The 19,472-nt window shown below is 46.0% G+C and overlaps 1 protein-coding gene across 3 annotated transcripts; it reads left to right on the forward strand.

The window, feature by feature from the left end:
• Positions 1 to 4: 4 nt before the first annotated feature.
• On the forward strand, positions 5 to 7,004 carry LOC311140545 (pachytene checkpoint protein 2 homolog). 3 transcript variants are annotated; one of them, XR_014614146.1, is made up of 15 exons: positions 31 to 70; positions 457 to 553; positions 1,049 to 1,199; positions 1,514 to 1,637; positions 1,775 to 1,830; positions 2,045 to 2,135; positions 2,400 to 2,472; positions 2,728 to 2,791; positions 2,972 to 3,058; positions 3,427 to 3,533; positions 3,835 to 3,988; positions 4,845 to 4,957; positions 5,703 to 5,772; positions 5,941 to 6,524; positions 6,622 to 7,004. XR_014614146.1 is itself a non-coding variant. In XM_084175648.1 (14 exons), the coding sequence occupies exons 1-14, from the start codon at positions 52 to 54 to the stop codon at positions 6,034 to 6,036; spliced, it is 1,302 nt and encodes a 433-aa protein (XP_084031774.1). In that variant the 5' UTR covers positions 5 to 51; the 3' UTR covers positions 6,037 to 6,996. The 3 variants fall into 3 exon arrangements, 2 of the variants coding, with proteins under 2 accessions (XP_084031774.1, XP_084031775.1); XM_084175648.1 differs by having other exon boundaries at positions 5 to 70; positions 5,941 to 6,996; XM_084175649.1 differs by having other exon boundaries at positions 16 to 70; positions 460 to 553; positions 5,941 to 7,004.
• Positions 7,005 to 19,472: the final 12,468 nt, after the last annotated feature.

Genomic DNA, 19,472 nt, shown 5'->3' on the forward strand with positions numbered 1-19,472 from the left:
CTACTTCAGGTTCAACAAAACTGCGCGCTAAATTCGACTGACGTCCAGTCGATGCTGTACCAAAACTCAGGTAACCAATTTTGTGTAAACTTCTTGAATTAAAGCTTCAACAAAATAACTGACGAATCGCAATAGCTGTATTACACGTAACACTAGTAACAACACTTGCTAGCGAGATCTAGCAACAGATTAAAGCGTGTAACTATGCGACTTTAGCTAGTAGCTAAATGCTGTGAGTTTGATGCTTTGAATTCAATGTGTTGTTGTCATACTAACTAGATAATTATACTTATGTTGTTGTTAGTTCTAAAGGCAGATAGCAGATAAGTACTTCTTATTCATGTTGGTGATGTCAACATGTGTACTGTTGTCGAGACATTACATTAGACTGAACGATGAGTTATTGTATTTCCTCCCGAAAATGTTATAATTTTGACATACATTTTAATCTCTCAGAAGGTATGGAGGGCGACAGAATGGATGTAGGGGATCTGAAGCAGAACCCCAACGACACGAACAACATCCATGTGGAGGTTCACGTCAAATCTAACAGGTACTAGCTAGAGCATATTGAAAAGCTCTATTCACACTGAACTAGTATTACAGTACTGGGGAATGAAAGTGTCCCAAATGGCACCCTGTTCCCTATATAGTGCACTACTTTTGACCAGGGCCCTCCCATTGAATATGGTTGCTATTTGGGACACTCAGTTATGTAATCATTTACCCCAGCATGTTAGTCTTTTCAAAGTTGTATTCATGACATGCTTCCATTCCTTTCTCCTTGTCCCTAACAACACTGCTCTCTCTCTCTCTCTCTCTCTCTCTCTCTCTCTGCCTCTCTCTCTCTCTCTCTCTATCTCTCTCTCTCTGCCTCTCTCTCTCTCTCTCTCTCTCTGCCTCTCTCTCTCTCTCTCTCTCTCTCTCTCTCTCTGCCTCTCTCTCTGCCTCTCTCTCTGCCTCTCTCTCTCTCTCTGCCTCTCTCTCTCTCTCTCTCTCTCTCTCTCTCTCTCTCTCTCTCTCTCTCTGCGTATTACACTGACTGCAGCACTGCGAAGAGGTCTGACGTGAAGATGCACGTCTTGGCCCTGCTGAACCGTCATCGCATGGTGTTCGGGGCCTACAGGTGGACAGAGTTTGACGAGGACTTCCTTATCAAACACGTCCAATCAGTGGCCATAGTGGATGCTGAGAGAAAAGTAAAATACTATGACAGCCTAACGGCGTTTACTGTAAAAAAATATATTTTTCTCCTGCTTTTTTCCCTCCCTTTCAAGTTGCTTGATATAAATAATGTCCTGTAGGCACTAATTGGCACATACAGTATGCCTTAGTGGCAAATTAATAATACATTTTCAGCTGTATGTTAATGCAACATGGGATGCGTCCCAAATGGCACCCTATTCCTTATACAGTGCACTACTTTAGACCTGAGCCCTAAGGACCCGGGTAAAAAGCAGTACAGTGCACTGTAAGACATATGTCTGATGTTTGGGTTGTTTTCCTCCTCCAGCCCATAGATCTGAAGAGCTGCAGTCTGTCCATCCACATCTTCACCCTGAATGATGACGGGCCCAGCACTCTGAACCTGGAGGAGGAGGAGCTCTCTGCAGCCAATCACTGGCTCTTACCAGCTGGTGGGTGGGCCCATGTTAACAGAGATTCTACTAATTTACTGTTCTATATGTAATTCTATGGCTGCCAAGGGTTGACGTTTTCTCCTAAATGGATTCCAATACATGATTACTCCCCTGTGTGTGGTATTTTTTTCCAGCTGAGTTCCATGGCATCTGGGAGAGTCTGGTGTATGAGAGCGGGGTCAAAACACAAGTAAGAAACATTTATGATGCGACCCAAATGGCACTCTACGGGCCTATAGGGTTCTGGTCAAAAGTAGTGCACTACATAGGGGATACGGTGTCATTTGGGAATCAACCTTAATAACTTGTGCTATTAACGGAGTGTTGTAGATAGATGCCAGTGGTACGAACATTGATGGGATTATTTGAACTGCATCCTGATGTCTTCGTCTTTTCCCCTCTAGCTCTTGGATTACGTCTCGACCACGATTTACTTCTCGGACAAAAACGTGGACAGCAACCTGATCTCATGGAACCGGGTCGTCCTGCTTCATGGTAACAGAAACAGGATCTTGTTAACTTGACACATGAATATAATAATATATATATGATATTATTATATAATATGATAATAGAGTATGGTAATAACTTTGATATTAATGTATAATATCCTATGATTATGCCAATCCTCAATATGCTGTATATAATATGCCTCAAATATGGATATGCCAACTATGATGAGCATACATGTGATATCTCTAAAAAGCAATATCATTTGAAATTATTTCGATCGTGTGTCTATATTTGTGCCCACATTAGGACCCCCGGGCACAGGGAAGACGTCTTTGTGTAAAGCTCTGGCCCAGAAGCTGTCAATCAGACTATTGGACCGGTAAGAGAGAGAGCTCTCGCTCAGAGGAAAGGGCTTTGGCAGAAACTTGTTGCAGGATGTTTTTCCACCACCTCTATTCATTCCACCATGTGCTGTATTCCCAAATGGAAATGTACATATTGTCATGGTTTTACCTTGTATTTTAACTTGAATGTTTTATTGTCTATTAATCAATGCAATATCCATGTATTTCAGTGTCTATGACTTCCATGTTGGTTATAAAAACTTGAACTTCCTGTCCTATTCTCCCTGCAGGTACTCTTATGGGCAGTTTGTTGAGATCAACAGCCACAGTTTGTTCTCCAAGTGGTTCTCTGAGGTACAGTTAGCTCTTCCTGCTTCTCATTACATGTCTTATTGAATTTACTGGAATAAACATTATTAATCCCACAAGGGGAAATTGGATTTGTCACCAGCAAAACTATACAACATCAACATACATGAATACATCATTATTGGTATTGTTTGACTGTAAACAGGTCATGTGTCTTTGCTCCAGAGTGGTAAACTGGTCACTAAGATGTTCCAGAAGATCCAACAACTGATCGATGACAAGCAGGCTCTGGTGTTTGTTCTCATCGATGAGGTAGAGTATGAATAGCCTACAACAGTGGTCCAGAGGTTTTCCTGGTCAGGTCATGTGGTCAGGAACAACTCCAGGCCCCAGTTAAAGCCTACAACTGCAGGGCCCAGTTAAAGCCTACCACTGCAGGGCCCAGTTAAAGCCTACCACTGCAGGGCCCAGTTAAAGCCTACCACTGCATGGCCCAGTTAAAGCCTACCACTGCAGGGCCCAGTTAAAGCCTACCACTGCATGGCCCAGTTAAAGCCTACCACTGCAGGGCCCAGTTAAAGCCTACCACTGCATGGCCCAGTTAAAGCCTACCGCTGCAGGGCCCAGTTAACTCCTACAACTGCAGGGCCTAGAGTAACTCTGTGTTGTTTGATGACCAGGTGGAGAGTCTGACGGCAGCGCGGAACGCCTCCCAGGCCGGAACGGAACCCTCAGACGCCATCCGAGTGGTGAACTCTGTCCTCACACAGCTGGACCAGATCAAGCGGTCAGTCAGACATGTTCAGTTCATCTACCGTGGTTGTTCACACATTAGGCCCCATAGATGGAGGCAACAACTCATGAAAGCACTGTTTAACATGACTTCCTATTACTTGGCGCGCGTCCCAAATGGCACTGTATTCCCACAGGGCCCTGGTCAAAAGTAGTGCCCTATATAGGGAATAGGGTGCCATTTGGGATACAACAATGTTCTCTCCAAGCAGCTCTGGCATTCTACCACTTCATCCTCCATCCTCCAGTGTGTTGGTTTGTATGTAGTTTTACCCAGCTGATCTTGTATATTCCAGGTATCCTAATGTTGTGATTCTGACCACCTCCAACGTGACAGAGAAGATAGACCTGGCGTTTGTGGACAGAGCAGACATCAAACAGTACATCGGCCCTCCGTCTGTAGAGGGCATCTTCAACATCTACCTGTCCTGCCTGGAGGAACTCATGAAGGTAAAAACAAAACACACCAACATCTCTCTGTCCTGCCTGGAGGAACTCATGAAGGTAAAAACACACCAACATCTCTCTGTCCTGCCTGGAGGAACTCATGAAGGTAAAAACACACCAACATCTCTCTGTCCTGCCTGGAGGACCTCATGAAGGTAAAAACACACCAACATCTCTCTGTCCTGCCTGGAGGAACTCATGAAGGTAAAAACACACCAACATCTCTCTGTCCTGCCTGGAGGACCTCATGAAGGTAAAAACCACCAACATCTCTCTGTCCTGCCGGGAGGAACTCATGAAGGTAAAAACCACCAACATCTCTCTGTCCTGCCTGGAGGAACTCATGAAGGTAAAAACACACCAACATCTCTCTGTCCTGCCTGGAGGAATTCATGAAGGTAAAAACACACCAACATCTCTCTGTCCTGCCTGGAGGAACTCATGAAGGTAAAAACACACCAACATCTCTCTGTCCTGCCTGGAGGAACTCATGAAGGTAAAAACACACCAACATCTCTCTGTCCTGCCTGGAGGAACTCATGAAGGTAAAAACACACCAACATGTGATTGTGTAATGAATACAGTAGGACCTCTTCAGGAATGGAGGCCGTTTGAAACACTGAATTGGCCGTAACTTTGAAAGGTGCTTAAAGATGTGTCAGTCTTTAACTCTGGGGTTCGTATCTTTGAGGTACTACTGTAGGATACAGTTACTCTGACCAAAGTTACTGAGGTGTCTTTTCACTGACATGTTTGTGTTCAGTGCCAGGGTCTTGACAAAGGTCTTGTACCGAAACGTCAACCTCAATAAATACGCCCAGAGGGTAAAAATCATGTGTTCTGACCCCTTTTTGTCTAGTGCCAGATCATCTACCCCAGACAGCAACTGCTGACCATGTTTGAGCTGGAGACCATGGGCTTCAGGGAGAGCAACGTGTCAGAGCTCAGCCTGCTTCTCAGGAACATTGCCATGTGAGTACTGGCCCTCAGTAGCGCTGCCTTTCATGTCTCAGACCTGCCACCCAGCTACACTGGCCCTCAGTAGCGCTGCCATTCATGTCTCAGACCTGTCACCCAGCTACACTGGCCCTCAGTAGCGCTGCCATTCATGTCTCAGACCTGTCACCCAGCTACACTGGCCCTCAGTAGCGCTGCCATTCATGTCTCAGACCTGTCACCCAGCTACACTGGCCCTCAGTAGCGCTGCCATTCATGTCTCAGACCTGTCACCCAGCTACACTGGCCCTCAGTAGCGCTGCCATTCATGTCTCAGACCTGTCACCCAGCTACACTGGCCCTCAGTAGCGCTGCCATTCATGTCTCAGACCTGTCACCCAGCTACACTGGCCCTCAGTAGCGCTGCCATTCATGTCTCAGACCTGTCACCCAGCTACACTGGCCCTCAGTAGCGCTGCCATTCATGTCTCAGACCTGTCACCCAGCTACTACCTTTGAGAAGTGGCCCTGTGTAGCTCAGTTGGTAGAGCATGGCGCTTGCAACGCCAAGGTTGTGGGTTCGTTTCCCACGGGGGGCCAGGGGGGGGCCAGTATGAAAATGTATGCACTCACTAACTGTAAGTCGCTCTGGATAAGAGCGTCTGCTAAATGACTAAAATGTAAATGTGTGTGTGTGTGTGTGTGTGTGTGCGTGCATTGGATTATAGCAGAGTAGAATTTAATGATGTTTTGCGCTTATTTCTCTTATTGACTTTTCCAGAAAGAGCAAAGGGCTCAGTGGAAGAGCGCTGAGGAAACTACCCTTTTTGGCCCACGCTCTTTTTGTGAAGGTATTTAGACGTTTTCAAATGTTTCACGCAGAATGCAAACAGGTTTTTCTGAAGAAGAATTCTATGGGAAGATAAATCTAAATGAAACGATTTTTATATGGAAAGGGTGCTGCTCATTGCATTCCTATGCAACAAAAATCTGACTTGTCTATGACTTCTTGTTGCCAGACCCCGACAGTGGCCCTGGAGAGGTTCCTGGGGGCCATGGACCTAGCAGTGGACAAACAGATAGAGGAGAGGGACAACCTAGTCAACTGTCTGTGATCTACAGTGGCTTTGTCTCAAATAGCACCCTATACCCTTTTATAGTTCCCACAGGGCTCTGGTCAAAAGTAGTGCACTATATATGGAATAGGTTGCCATTTGGGACGCATACTGTGTCTCAGACAGTCTGAACCTGTTTTAACCAACGGTTGATGGAAACTTTATGTACATTTTATTTCATGGTTAAGGAATATGCATTTATAGTCTTATTTTTCTGACCACTCAAAGTTGACCAAACCAATTAGTTTTCTCACAGACAGTGTGTGAAAGTAGACATTTTACCACTAGAGTACTGTATTCAAGATGGCTGCCATCAACCAGTCAGTCATGTTCTGTGGAGACTTCCTGATGTTCTTGTTGCTACTGCCTAGCATCATCAACATTAGGTGCATTCTCAGCACATTATATAGCAACAGTATTAAGCTTGAGATGCAGTCCTCTCTTGATATGTGTGACTACACAGCTTTAATTTTCTAACCCAAGACAGCGTGTCCCAAATGGCACCCTATTCCCTATGCATTGCTCTACTTTTCACCAGGGCCCATAGGGGCTATGGTCAAAACTAGTGCACTATATGGGGAATAGGGTGCCATTTGGGGGACACACCATATGTTGTTTACAGCACATGTATTCATTACTCTGTCTGCTTATCTGATGTTTTCTATATGAGCATGCTGTTTCCTATACGTTTGATAGGTGGTATCAGAAACACAGACAGTCTTTCTGCTACTGTAAGTGAATACCAATGCAATGTTCTAAATTGCCCCAAATAGGAGAGCTTCAATGGAAATGTACAATTCTGATTTAATTTCCAAATCCGTGGATGTTTATTGATGCTCAAGGATGTTCCATGTATTGTATAGTACCATCATATGGTCTTTTCATTCAAACTCAGGATACACATGTTCATAACTGACCTTTTTTTACATGTATATAAAACATTGGATTATTCAACTCTTTAAAACACCCTTTGTCTCATTTTGAGTTTGTCAAATACACTGCCCACACGATAAACATGTGATATCATCATGATTGGCTAACAGGCCATAGTCATTAGTGCACACTGTAGGAAAATATTTGCAACGGAAGCTTTACTCCAAGAGGCTCTAATCTATAATGTGATGTCAAGGATTCTGTTGCAAAACTGTTTGCTTTTGTGCACTAATGAATACAACCCTCTGATGTTTCTGAATTCGCACAGACCTGCCTTCCTCCTGCGCAATTATGTGTGAAACACATCTCACTGTTCTAGAAATGCCTCAGACCTGATGAAAACAAGGCCAGATCCCCCCGGGGTGAAATTCCCCTTTAAGTGTGAAGTGGAAAAATGTTTCTTTTAAAACCCTGTGCACTTTGGTGTTCGACCACTGGGTGGCGCAATAACACAGTCATCTCCAGTTCTGGCTACCCTCCTGTTTGCTCTCTAACTGATATCTAACAGCTATTTATCTGATTAATATGGGGCCAGAGCTTTTTATTCCCTGCAGAAATTAAACAAAGAGAATTGCAATCCTTTCTGATTGGTACAGTAGACCAATATCACCTGATGGTGAGTTACAGTGCATTTTGCCATTTACACAAAAAAAAATGTATGCACGCATGACTGTAAGTCGCTTTGGATAAAAGCGTCTGCTAAATGGCATATTATTATTATTATTATTATTATTATTACAGTAACTTCCTGTTCTATAGCTCACTGATGACTGATCATAACAATACTGTAGTTTACCTTATGATCTAAAGATGACAAGTCTGGATATGTTATTATCTCTGCTGTGTCCCTAATGGCACCCTATTCCCTATATAGTGCACTACTTTTGATCAGTAGTGCACTATACAGGGAATCGAGTAATAGGGTATAATAGGGTATACTGCACTGTACAGGGAATAGGGTATACTGCACTATATACTGGAATAGGGTATACTGCACTGTACAGGGAATCGGGTATACTGCACTGTACAGGGAATATGGTATACTGCACTATACAGGGAATAGGGTGTACTGCACTATACAGGGAATAGGGTATAATACACTATACAGGGAATAGGGTATAATACACTATACAGGGAATAGGGTGTACTGCACTATACAGGGAATAGGGTATACTGCACTATATAGGGAATAGGGTATACTGTACTATACAGGGAATAGGGTGTACTGCACTATACAGGGAATAGGGTATACTGCACTATACAGGGAATAGGGTATCATGCACTATACAGAGAATAGGGTATGCACTATACAGAGAATGGGGTATCATGCACTATACAGAGAATAAGGTATCATGCACTATACAAGAAATAGGGTATCATGAACTATACAGGGAATAGGGTATACTGCACTGTACAGGAAATAGAGTATACTGCACTGTACAGGGAATAGGGTACCATTTATTATACAGGGAATATTGTATACTGCACTATACAGGGAATAGGGTATACTGTACTATACAGGGAATAGGGTATCATGCACTATACAGGGAATAGGGTATCATGCACTATACAGGGAATAGGGTATACTGTACTATACAGGGAATAGGGTATCATGCACTATACAGAGAATGGGGTATCATGCACTATACAGGGAATAGGGTATCATGCACTATACAGGGAATAGGGTATCATGCGCTATACAGAGAATAGGGTATTATGCGCTATACAGAGAATAGTGTATCATGCGCTATACAGGGAATAGGGTCTCATGCACTATACAGGGAATATGGTATACTGCACTATACAGGGAATAGGGTATACTGCACTATACAGGGAATAGGGTATACTGCACTATACAGGGAATAGGGTATACTGCACTATACAGGGAATAGGGTATCATGCGCTATACAGGGAATAGGGTATACTGCACTATACAGGGAATAGGGTATACAGCACTATACAGGGAATTGGTATACTGCACTATACAGGGAATAGGGTTCCATTTTCTATACAGGGAATAGGGTGTACTGCACTATACAGGGAATAGGGTATACTGCACTATACAGGGAATAGGGTATACATCACCATACAGGGAACAGGGTATCGTGCACTATACAGGGAATAGGGTTTACTGCAATATACAGGGAATAGGGTATACTGCACTCTACAGGGAATAGGGTATACTGTACTATACAGGGAATAGGGTATACTGCACTGTACAGGGAATAGGGTATACTGCACTATACAGGGAATAGGGTATACTGTACTATACAGGGAATAGGGTATACTGCACTGTACAGGGAATAGGTCATACTGCACTATACAGGGAATAGGGTCTCATGCACTGTACAGGGAATAGGGTATACTGCACTATACAGGGAATAGGATACAATTTGAGAACACATATTATCTCTAACATGAAGTTTCCATGTACAGACGGGTATTTCTACCCATTCTCCGTATGCTGCATGTATTGCATTCTGTGAATACTGTGCTGTCCTGGTTTACATGTCAGCTGCAGCCTGCAGGGCTCAGACAATGAGCTCTTTGTTTGTCATTGGCCAACAAGCTTTAACTCCACTTCAAAGGTTCCTCTGGTGTGCATCTCAAATGGTACCCTATTCCCTATGTAGTGCACTACTTCTGACCAGAGTCTATGGGGTTCTGATCAGAAGTAGTGCACTACATGTTGTTATTGTATAAGGCTCTTAGACAACTCTTCTGTTTCTTTCTACCTGTCATATTTCTCACATACATTAGTGTTGTAATATAATATACTGGTTACAATGTCTTTAACTCAACACCATTCATAATTCCATTCATATACTGGACCTGTTTCACTACATCAGCCCTTAGTGGAAATATAATCATTCAACAGAGTAACACCTGCAACCCAATCAGCGTATTGCTTTTCCATTACACTAATCTGATTAACGATTATAAAGTCGTCAGAGGTAAAGATAGGGGCAGAACCCTGTGAGTGTGTGTGTGTGTGTGTGTGTGCGTGTGTGTGTGCGCGTGTGTGTGCGTGCGTGTGCGTGTGTGTGTGTGTGTGCGTGTGTGTGTGTGCGCGTGTGTGTGTGTGTGTGTGTGCGTGTGTGCGTGTGTGTGTGTGTGTGTGTGTGCGTGTGTGTGTGTGGTGATGTGTGTGTGTGTGTGCGTGCGTGTGTGTGTGCGCGTGTGTGTGTGCGCGTGTGTGTGTGTGCGTGTGTGTGTGTGGTGATGTGTGTGTGCATGTGTGTGCGTGTGCGTGTGTGTGTGTGTGTGTGTGTGTGCGTGTGTGTGTGTGTGTGGCAGAAACGGGCGTGATAAATAAAACCATAATTGCTCTGTCTGAAGGCCCTTTTCTCTTCTCTGTTGTTGCTCCAGAAATTAGGCAGCTGCTGAACTGCAATCAAGACAGAGAGCAAGAGAGAGAGAGAGAGAGAGGAAAACTCAAAAGCCTTATTGTTGCACAGTTTTATCACTGTTCTAAAGCGGTTAGAAAACTGCCATGAAAACTCCAAACAAAACAAACAGTGTTGTGTTTATCCTGTCAACCGTTGATCAGGTACATGGCCAAAAGCAATGGAATATCAGGACCAGTGCCAATAGTAAATCACTGTGGGTGGAAACACATCGATGTGATGTGGACACATTGACTGCAGGGAATTGGACAGGACGATTTGATTTGACATTTGAGGTTTGTTAAAACATTTGCTGACAAATCCTTTTGTTCTGAATGAGAGATGATTACAACATTGGTTTATGCATTACAACAGATTGTTGCTGGAAGCTTCTTCAAATAAAAAAGAGTGTGTTCGTCTGAAATGGCACCCCTATTCCCTATATAGTGCACTACTTTTGATCAGGACCTGTAAGGCTCTGGTCAAAAGTAGTGCACTATAGGGAATATGGTGCCATTTGGGATGCGCCCATTCATTCATTCTCCATTCACAGCTTGTAATAAACTGGCATGGCTTTTGTTTAACGCTGACATGGCTTTTGCCTCTAGGAAGAGGCAGCCCAACCTGTATATCCACGCTTAGTTCTTGACTAAAAAGCATTTTATTCTGTGTTCCCATTGAAGCATGCTTTCTAGTCCAGAAATGTAGTCTGTGTCCAGGAAACCGGCCTTAAATGTCCTCTGAAAACGGTCTAACTGGCTGACCAAACCCTGATAATAATCCACATCCTCTGTAAGACTTCTAAAGCCTGTTTGCGTACCAAATGGCACCCTATTCCATATGTAGTGCACAACCTTTGACCAGGACCCCATAGTGGGCTGTGCTATATAGGGAATAGGGTGCCATTTGGGATGCAGACCCTGTAAATTGTCAGAGAGAGCAGCTAGTGGGTTGGTTCTGTTTCATCCTCCATTCCTCTCATCTACAGAAGCAGCTTTGATAACACGCCTGCCTTCTCATCTTAATGAGACACCGGGTTAGTCCCAAATGGCAGAGTTGATCAAAAGTAGTTCACTGTAGAGAATAGACGCGCTGATTTACAAAGACAACAGACACCACTACCTCTGCCTACCACCATTTTCATGATGTCAGGGATTGGTTATAAACAGTTGTGATCTGCTGTAGTAAATAGACGACTGTGGGTGGTTTCACATCCCATTCATCTCTGTAACACAGAAGTCAAACCTCACTTAATGGGAGATAAACGCTCAATTATCATCAATTTAAAAAGCCTGTTGGATGAGTTAATTATGAGTGGGAGATGGGAATATCAGGACAACAGAGACGAGAGGAGAACAGAGGAGATAAGACAGGACAGGAAAAGAGGAGAGAGGAGAGAGATACCTTCTAAGGAGAGGAGAGCGATACCTTCTAAAGAGAGGAGAGGAGAGAGATACCTTCTAAAGAGAGGAGAGGAGAGAGATACCTTCTGAAGAGAGGAGAGGAGAGAGATACCTTCTGAAGTGAGGAGAGGAGAGAGATACCTTCTGAAGAGAGGAGAGGAGAGAGATACCTTCTGAAGAGAGGAGAGGAGAGAGATACCTTCTGAAGAGAGGAGAGGAGAGAGATACCTTCTAAAGAGAGGAGAGGAGAGAGATACCTTCTGAAGAGAGGAGAGGAGAGAGATACCTTCTAAAGAGAGGAGAGGAGAGAGATACCTTCTGAAGAGAGGAGAGGAGAGAGATACCTTCTGAAGAGAGGAGAGGAGAGAGATACCTTCTAAAGACATTTTACATTTACATTTTAGTCATTTAGCAGACGCTCTTAACCAGAGCGACTTACAGGAGCAATTAGGGTTAAGTGCCTTGCTCAAGGGCACATTAACGTCATTTAGCAGACGCTCTTAGCCAGAGCGACTCACAAATTGGTGCGTTCACCCTATAGCCAGTGGGATAACCACTTTACAATTTGGGGGGGGGGGGGGGGGGTTAGAAGGAATACTTTAGCCTATCCCAGGTATTCCTTAAAGAGGTGGGGTTTCAAATGTCTCCGGAAGGTGGTGAGTGACTCCGCTGTCCTGGCGTCGTGAGGGAGCTTGTTCCACCATTGGGGTGCCAGAGCAGCGAACAGTTTTGACTGGGCTGAGCGGGAGCTGTGCTTCCGCAGAGGAAGGGGAGCCAGCAGGCCAGAGGTGGATGAACGCAATGTCCTCGTTTGGGTGTAGGGACTGATCAGAGCCTGAAGGTACAGGGGTGCCGTTCCCCTCACTGCTCCAAAGGCAAGCACCATGGTCTTGTAGCGGATGCGAGCTTCAATTGGAAGCCAGTGGAGTGTGCGGAGGAGGGGGGTGACGTGAGAGAACTTGGGAAGGTTGAACACCAGACGGGCTGCGGCATTCTGGATGAGTTGTAGGGGTTTAATGGCACAGGCAGGGAGCCCAGCCAACAGCGAGTTGCAGTAGTCCAGACGGGAGATGACAAGTGCCTGGACCAGGACCTGCGCCGCTTCCTGTGTAAGGCAGGGTCGCACTCTCCGAATGTTGTAGAGCATGAACCTGCAGGAGCGGGTCACCGCCTTGATGTTGGCGGAGAACGACAGGGTGTTGTCCAGGGTCACGCCTAGGCTCTTCGCACTCTGGGAGGAGGACACAGCGGAGTTGTCTACCGTGATGGCGAGATCATGGAACGGGCAGTCCTTCCCCGGGAGGAAGAGCAGCTCCGTCTTGCCAGGGTTCAGCTTGAGGTGGTGATCCGTCATCCATACTGATATGTCTGCCAGACATGCAGAGATGCGATTCGCCACCTGGTTATCAGAAGGGGGAAAGGAGAAGATTAGTTGTGTATCGTCAGCGTAGCAATGATAGGAAAGGCCATGTGAGGATATGACAGAGCCAAGTGACTTGGTGTATAGGGAGAAAAGGAGAGGGCCCAGAACCGATCCCTGGGGGACACCAGTGGTGAGAGCACGTGGTGCGGAGACAGCTTCCCGCCACGCCACTTGGTAGGAGCGACCGGTCAGGTAGGACGCAATCCAGGAGTGAGCCGCGCCGGAGATGCCCATTTCGGAGAGGGTGGAGAGGAGGATCTGATGGTTCACAGTATCAAAGGCAGCAGACAGGTCTAGAAGGACAAGAGCAGAGGAGAGAGAGTTAGCTTTAGCAGTGCGGAGAGTCTCTGTGACACAGAGAAGAGCAGTCTCAGTTGAATGACCAGTCCTGAAACCTGATTGGTTTGGATCAAGAAGGTCATTCTGAGAGAGATAGCAAGAGAGTTGGCTAAAGACGGCACGCTCAATAGTTTTGGAAAGAAAAGAAAGAAGGGATACTGGTCTGTAGTTGTTGACATCAGTGGGGTCGAGTGTTGGTTTTTTGAGAAGGGGAGTAACTCTCGCTCTCTTGAAGACGGAAGGGACATGGCCAGCGGTCAAGGATGAGTTGATCAGCGAGGTGAGGTAGGGGAGAAGGTCACCGGAGATGGTCTGGAGAAGGGAGGAGGGGATGGGGTCAAGCGGGCAGGTTGTTGGGCGGCCTGCAGTCACAAGTCGCAGGATCTTATCTGGAGAGAGAGGGGAGAAAGAAGTCAAAGCATAGGGTAGGGCAGTGTGAGCAGGACCAGCAGTGTCATTAGACTTAACAAACAAGGATCGGATGTCGTCAACCTTCTTTTCAAAGTGGTTGACGAAGTCATCCACAGAGAGAGAGGAGGGGGGGGGGGGGGAGGGAGGATTCAGGAGGGAGGAAAATGTGGCAAAGAGCTTCCTAGGGTTAGAGGCAGATGCTTGGAATTTAGAGTGGTAGAAGGTGGCCTTAGCAGCAGAAACAGATGAAGAAAATGTAGAGAGGAGGGAGTGAAAAGATGCCAGGTCGGCAGGGAGTTTAGTTTTCTTCCATTTCCGCTCCGCTGCCCGGAGCTCTGTTCTGTGAGCTCGCAATGAGTCATCAAGCCACGGAGCTGGAGGGGAGGACCGAGCCGGCCGGGAGGATAGGGGACACAGAGAGTCAAAGGATGCAGAAAGGGAGGAGAGGAGGGTTGAGGAGGCAGAATCAGGAGATTGGAGGGAGAAGGATTGAGCAGAGGGAAGAGATGATAGGATGGAAGAGGAGAGAGTAGTGGGAGAGAGAGAGCGAAGGTTGCGGCGGCGCATTACCATCTGTGTAGGGGCAGAGTGAGTAGTGTGGGAGGAGAGTGAGAGAGAAAAGGAAACAAAGTAGTGGTCGGAGACTTGGAGGGGAGTTGCAGTGAGATTAGTAGAGGAGCAGCATCTAGTGAAGATGAGGTCAAGCGTATTGCCTGCCTTGTGAGTAGGGGGGGACGGTGAGAGGGTGAGGTCAAAAGAGGAGAGGAGTGGAAAGAAGGAGGCAGAGAGAAATGAGTCAAATGTGGACATAGGGAGGTTGAAATCCCCCAAAACTGTGAGGGGTGAGCCATCCTCAGGGAAGGAACTTATCAAGGCGTCAAGCTCATTGATGAACTCTCCAAGGGAACCTGGAGGGCGATAGATGACAAGGATATTAAGCTTAAATGGGCTAGTGACTGTGACAGCATGGAATTCAAATGAGGAGATAGACAGATGGGTTAGGGGAAAAATTGAGAATGTCCACTTGGGAGAGATGAGGATTCCTGTACCACCACCCCTCTGACCAGATGCTCTCGGGGTATGCGAGAACACATGGTCAGACGAGGAGAGAGCAGTAGGAGTAGCGGTGTTTTCAGTGGTGATCCATGTTTCCGTCAGCGCCAGGAAGTCGAGGGACTGGAGGTTGGCATAGGCTGGGATGAAGTCAGCTTTGTTGGCAGCAGAACGGCAGTTCCAGAGGCTGCCTGCGACCTGGAACTCCACGTGGGTGGTGCGTGCAGGGACCACCAGATTGGAGAGGCAGCAGCCACGCGGTGTGGTGCGTTTGTGTAGCCTGTGCAGAGAGGAGAGAACAGGGATAGGCAGAGGCATAGTTGACAGGCTGTAGCAAATGGCTACAAAAATGCAGAGGAGATCGGAATGAAATGGGCTAAGCATCTGGGAGCGGAGAGAGCAGGGCCTCCCTCACCAAAACTTCTACCTCGGAAACTAAAATTGTTTCACTGAACCACCCGAAGAAAAAACTCTCCCAACTTCCGCCTTTGGAAATCAGAATTGTTGTGAACCACAGCGGTTCAATGTTTAAAGGAATAGACTCAACCCACTTTGTTCAGCTAGCCAACTATGACTCCATAGCCAACTAGCAGACTAGCATCCAATAACAATAACACACCGTTTAGCGCCAACACTTGGTCACAACAAACCACCAATATTGTGATAACACACTAAACAGATCATTCGTGTCTGTGTCAAGTTCCTTACATGACGCAGCAATGATTAGACGTTGGCTAGCTAGGACAAGTAAATTGTGGTTAGCTACTACAGTACAGCCAGATGGTCATGTTGGGTAGCTAGCAATGGCCACTGTGTCGACTCTGTTTGAAGAACGGCTAGCTAGCTAGCTTCGTGCTACAGCTGGCACGGCCGAGGACACTGCCAAGACACAGTAACTACCCACAACAACCCACGAAGCCTAGCTATGACGCCGCAGCCAACCTGCAAGCTAGCATCCATTAACACACAACTTAGCATCAACACCTGGCCACAGCAAACTGCCAAGAGTGTGTCAGCACACCAAACAGACAATTCAAGTCCGTGTCGAGTTCCCTTCACAACGCAGCAAAAAAAATAAATAATAATAATTAAACGTTGAAACCAGCTCTCCAGCGTTGCTAATCGTTACCAATAGCTACCCGCTAGCTAGCTAGCTTCGTGCCTCGATACTAACCCACAATTACCCACGGAAAGCTACAATAACAACAATACTAACCTACAATAAATACAATACCTAACTACAGCTAACTACCTACCTACGATCTAATACATGGTTAAGCAAAAGTTAAACGAGAGGAGAGGAGAGAGATACCTTCTGAAGAGAGGAGAGGAGAGAGATACCTTCTGAAGAGAGGAGAGGAGAGAGATACCTTCTGAAGAGAGGAGAGGAGAGAGATACCTTCTGAAGAGAGGAGAGGAGAGAGATACCTTCTAAAGAGAGGAGAGGAGAGAGATACCTTCTAAATAGAGGAGAGGAGAGAGATACCTTCTGAAGAGAGGAGAGGAGAGAGATACCTTCTAAAGAGAGGAGAGAAGAGAGATACCTTCTAAAGAGAGGAGAGGAGAGAGATACCTTCTAAAGAGAGGAGAGGAGAGAGATACCTTCTGAAGAGAGGAGAGGAGAGAGATACCTTCTAAAGAGAGGAGAGGAGAGAGATACCTTCTGAAGAGAGGAGAGGAGAGAGATACCTTCTGAAGAGAGGAGAGGAGAGAGATACCTTCTGAAGAGAGGAGAGGAGAGAGATACCTTCTGAAGAGAGGAGAGGAGAGAGATACCTTCTAAAGAGAGGAGAGGAGAGAGATACCTTCTGAAGAGAGGAGAGGAGAGAGATACCTTCTAAAGAGAGGAGAGAGATACCTTCTAAAGAGAGGAGAGGAGAGAGATACCTTCTGAAGAGAGGAGAGAGATACCTTCTAAAGAGAGGAGAGAGATACCTTCTAAAGAGAGGAGAGGAGAGAGATACCTTCTGAAGAGAGGAGAGAGATACCTTCTAAAGAGAGGAGAGGAGAGAGATACCTTCTGAAGAGAGGAGAGGAGAGAGATACCTTCTAAAGAGAGGAGAGAGATACCTTCTAAAGAGAGGAGAGGAGAGAGATACATTCTGAAGAGAGGAGAGAGATACCTTCTAAAGAGAGGAGAGGAGAGAGATACCTTCTAAAGAGAGGAGAGGAGAGAGATACAACCAGAGAGGAGAGGAGAGAGAGTACCTTCTGAAGAGAGGAGAGGAGAGAGATACCTTCTGAAGAGAGGAGAGGAGAGAGATACCTTCTGAAGAGAGGAGAGGAGAGAGATACCTTCTGAAGAGAGGAGAGGAGAGAGATACCTTCTAAAGAGAGGAGAGGAGAGAGATACCTTCTGAAGAGAGGAGAGGAGAGAGATACCTTCTAAAGAGAGGAGAGGAGAGAGATACCTTCTGAAGAGAGGAGAGGAGAGAGATACCTTCTAAAGAGAGGAGAGGAGAGAGATACCTTCTGAAGAGAGGAGAGGAGAGAGATACCTTCTGAAGAGAGGAGAGGAGAGAGATACCTTCTAAAGAGAGGAGAGGAGAGAGATACCTTCTGAAGAGAGGAGAGGAGAGAGATACCTTCTAAAGAGAGGAGAGGAGAGAGATACCTTCTGAAGAGAGGAGAGGAGAGAGATACCTTCTGAAGAGAGGAGAGGAGAGAGATACCTTCTAAAGAGAGGAGAGGAGAGAGATACCTTCTGAAGAGAGGAGAGGAGAGAGATACCTTCTGAAGAGAGGAGAGGAGAGAGATACCTTCTAAAGAGAGGAGAGGAGAGAGATACCTTCTGAAGAGAGAGGAGAGAGATACCTTCTAAAGAGAGGAGAGGAGAGAGATACCTTCTGAAGAGAGGAGAGGAGAGAGATACCTTCTAAGAGAGGAGAGGAGAGAGATACCTTCTGAAGAGAGGAGAGGAGAGAGATACCTTCTAAGAGAGGAGAGGAGAGAGATACCTTCTAAAGAGAGGAGAGGAGAGAGATACCTTCTGAAGAGAGGAGAGGAGAGAGATACCTTCTAAAGAGAGGAGAGGAGAGAGATACCTTCTAAAGAAGAGGAGGAGAGAGATACCTTCTAAAGAGAGGAGAGGAGAGAGATACCTTCTGAAGAGAGGAGAGGAGAGAGATACCTTCTAAAGAGAGGAGAGGAGAGAGATACCTTCTGAAAGAGAGGAGAGGAGAGAGATACCTTCTGAAGAGAGGAGAGGAGAGAGATACCTTCTAAAGAGAGGAGAGGAGAGAGATACCTTCTGAAGAGAGGAGAGGAGAGAGATACCTTCTGAAGAGAGGAGAGGAGAGAGATACCTTCTAAAGAGAGGAGAGGAGAGAGATACCTTCTGAAGAGAGGAGGGAGTAGGAGAGATACCTTCTATAAAAAGAGAGGAGAGGAGAGAGATACCTTCTAAAGAGAGGAGAGGAGAGAGATACCTTCTAAGAGAGGAGAGGAGAGAGATACCTTCTGAAGAGAGGAGAGGAGAGAGATACCTTCTGAAGAGAGGAGAGGAGAGAGATACCTTCTGAAGAGAGGAGAGGAGAGAGATACCTTCTGAAGAGAGGAGAGGAGAGAGATACCTTCTGAAGAGAGGAGAGGAGAGAGATACCTTCTAAAGAGAGGAGAGGAGAGAGATACCTTCTGAAGAGAGGAGAGGAGAGAGATACCTTCTGAAGAGAGGAGAGGAGAGAGATACCTTCTGAAGAGAGGAGAGGAGAGAGATACCTTCTGAAGAGAGGAGAGGAGAGAGATACCTTCTAAAGAGAGGAGAGGAGAGAGATACCTTCTGAAGAGAGGAGAGGAGAGAGATACCTTCTGAAGAGAGGAGAGGAGAGAGATACCTTCTGAAGAGAGGAGAGGAGAGAGATACCTTCTGAAGAGAGAGAGGAGAGAGATACCTTCTAAGAGAGGAGAGGAGAGAGATACCTTCTGAAGAGAGGAGAGGAGAGAGATACCTTCTGAAGAGAGGAGAGGAGAGAGATACCTTCTGAAGAGAGGAGAGGAGAGAGATACCTTCTGAAGAGAGGAGAGGAGAGAGATACCTTCTGAAGAGAGGAGAGGAGAGAGATACCTTCTGAAGAGAGGAGAGGAGAGAGATACCTTCTGAAGAGAGGAGAGGAGAGAGATACCTTCTGAAGAGAGGAGAGGAGAGAGATACCTTCTGAAGAGAGGAGAGGAGAGAGATACCTTCTGAAGAGAGGAGAGGAGAGAGATACCTTCTGAAGAGAGGAGAGGAGAGAGATACCTTCTAAGAGAGGAGAGGAGAGAGATACCTTCTGAAGAGAGGAGAGGAGAGAGATACCTTCTGAAGAGAGGAGAGGAGAGAGATACCTTCTAAAGAGAGGAGAGGAGAGAGATACCTTCTGAAGAGAGGAGAGGAGAGAGATACCTTCTGAAGAGAGGAGAGGAGAGAGATACCTTCTGAAGAGAGGAGAGGAGAGAGATACCTTCTGAAGAGAGGAGAGGAGAGAGATACCTTCTAAAGAGAGGAGAGGA

Source organism: Coregonus lavaretus (genome assembly GCF_964263955.1).
Source record: "Coregonus lavaretus genome assembly, chromosome: 13".
Taxonomy (NCBI): Eukaryota; Metazoa; Chordata; class Actinopteri; order Salmoniformes; family Salmonidae; genus Coregonus; species Coregonus lavaretus.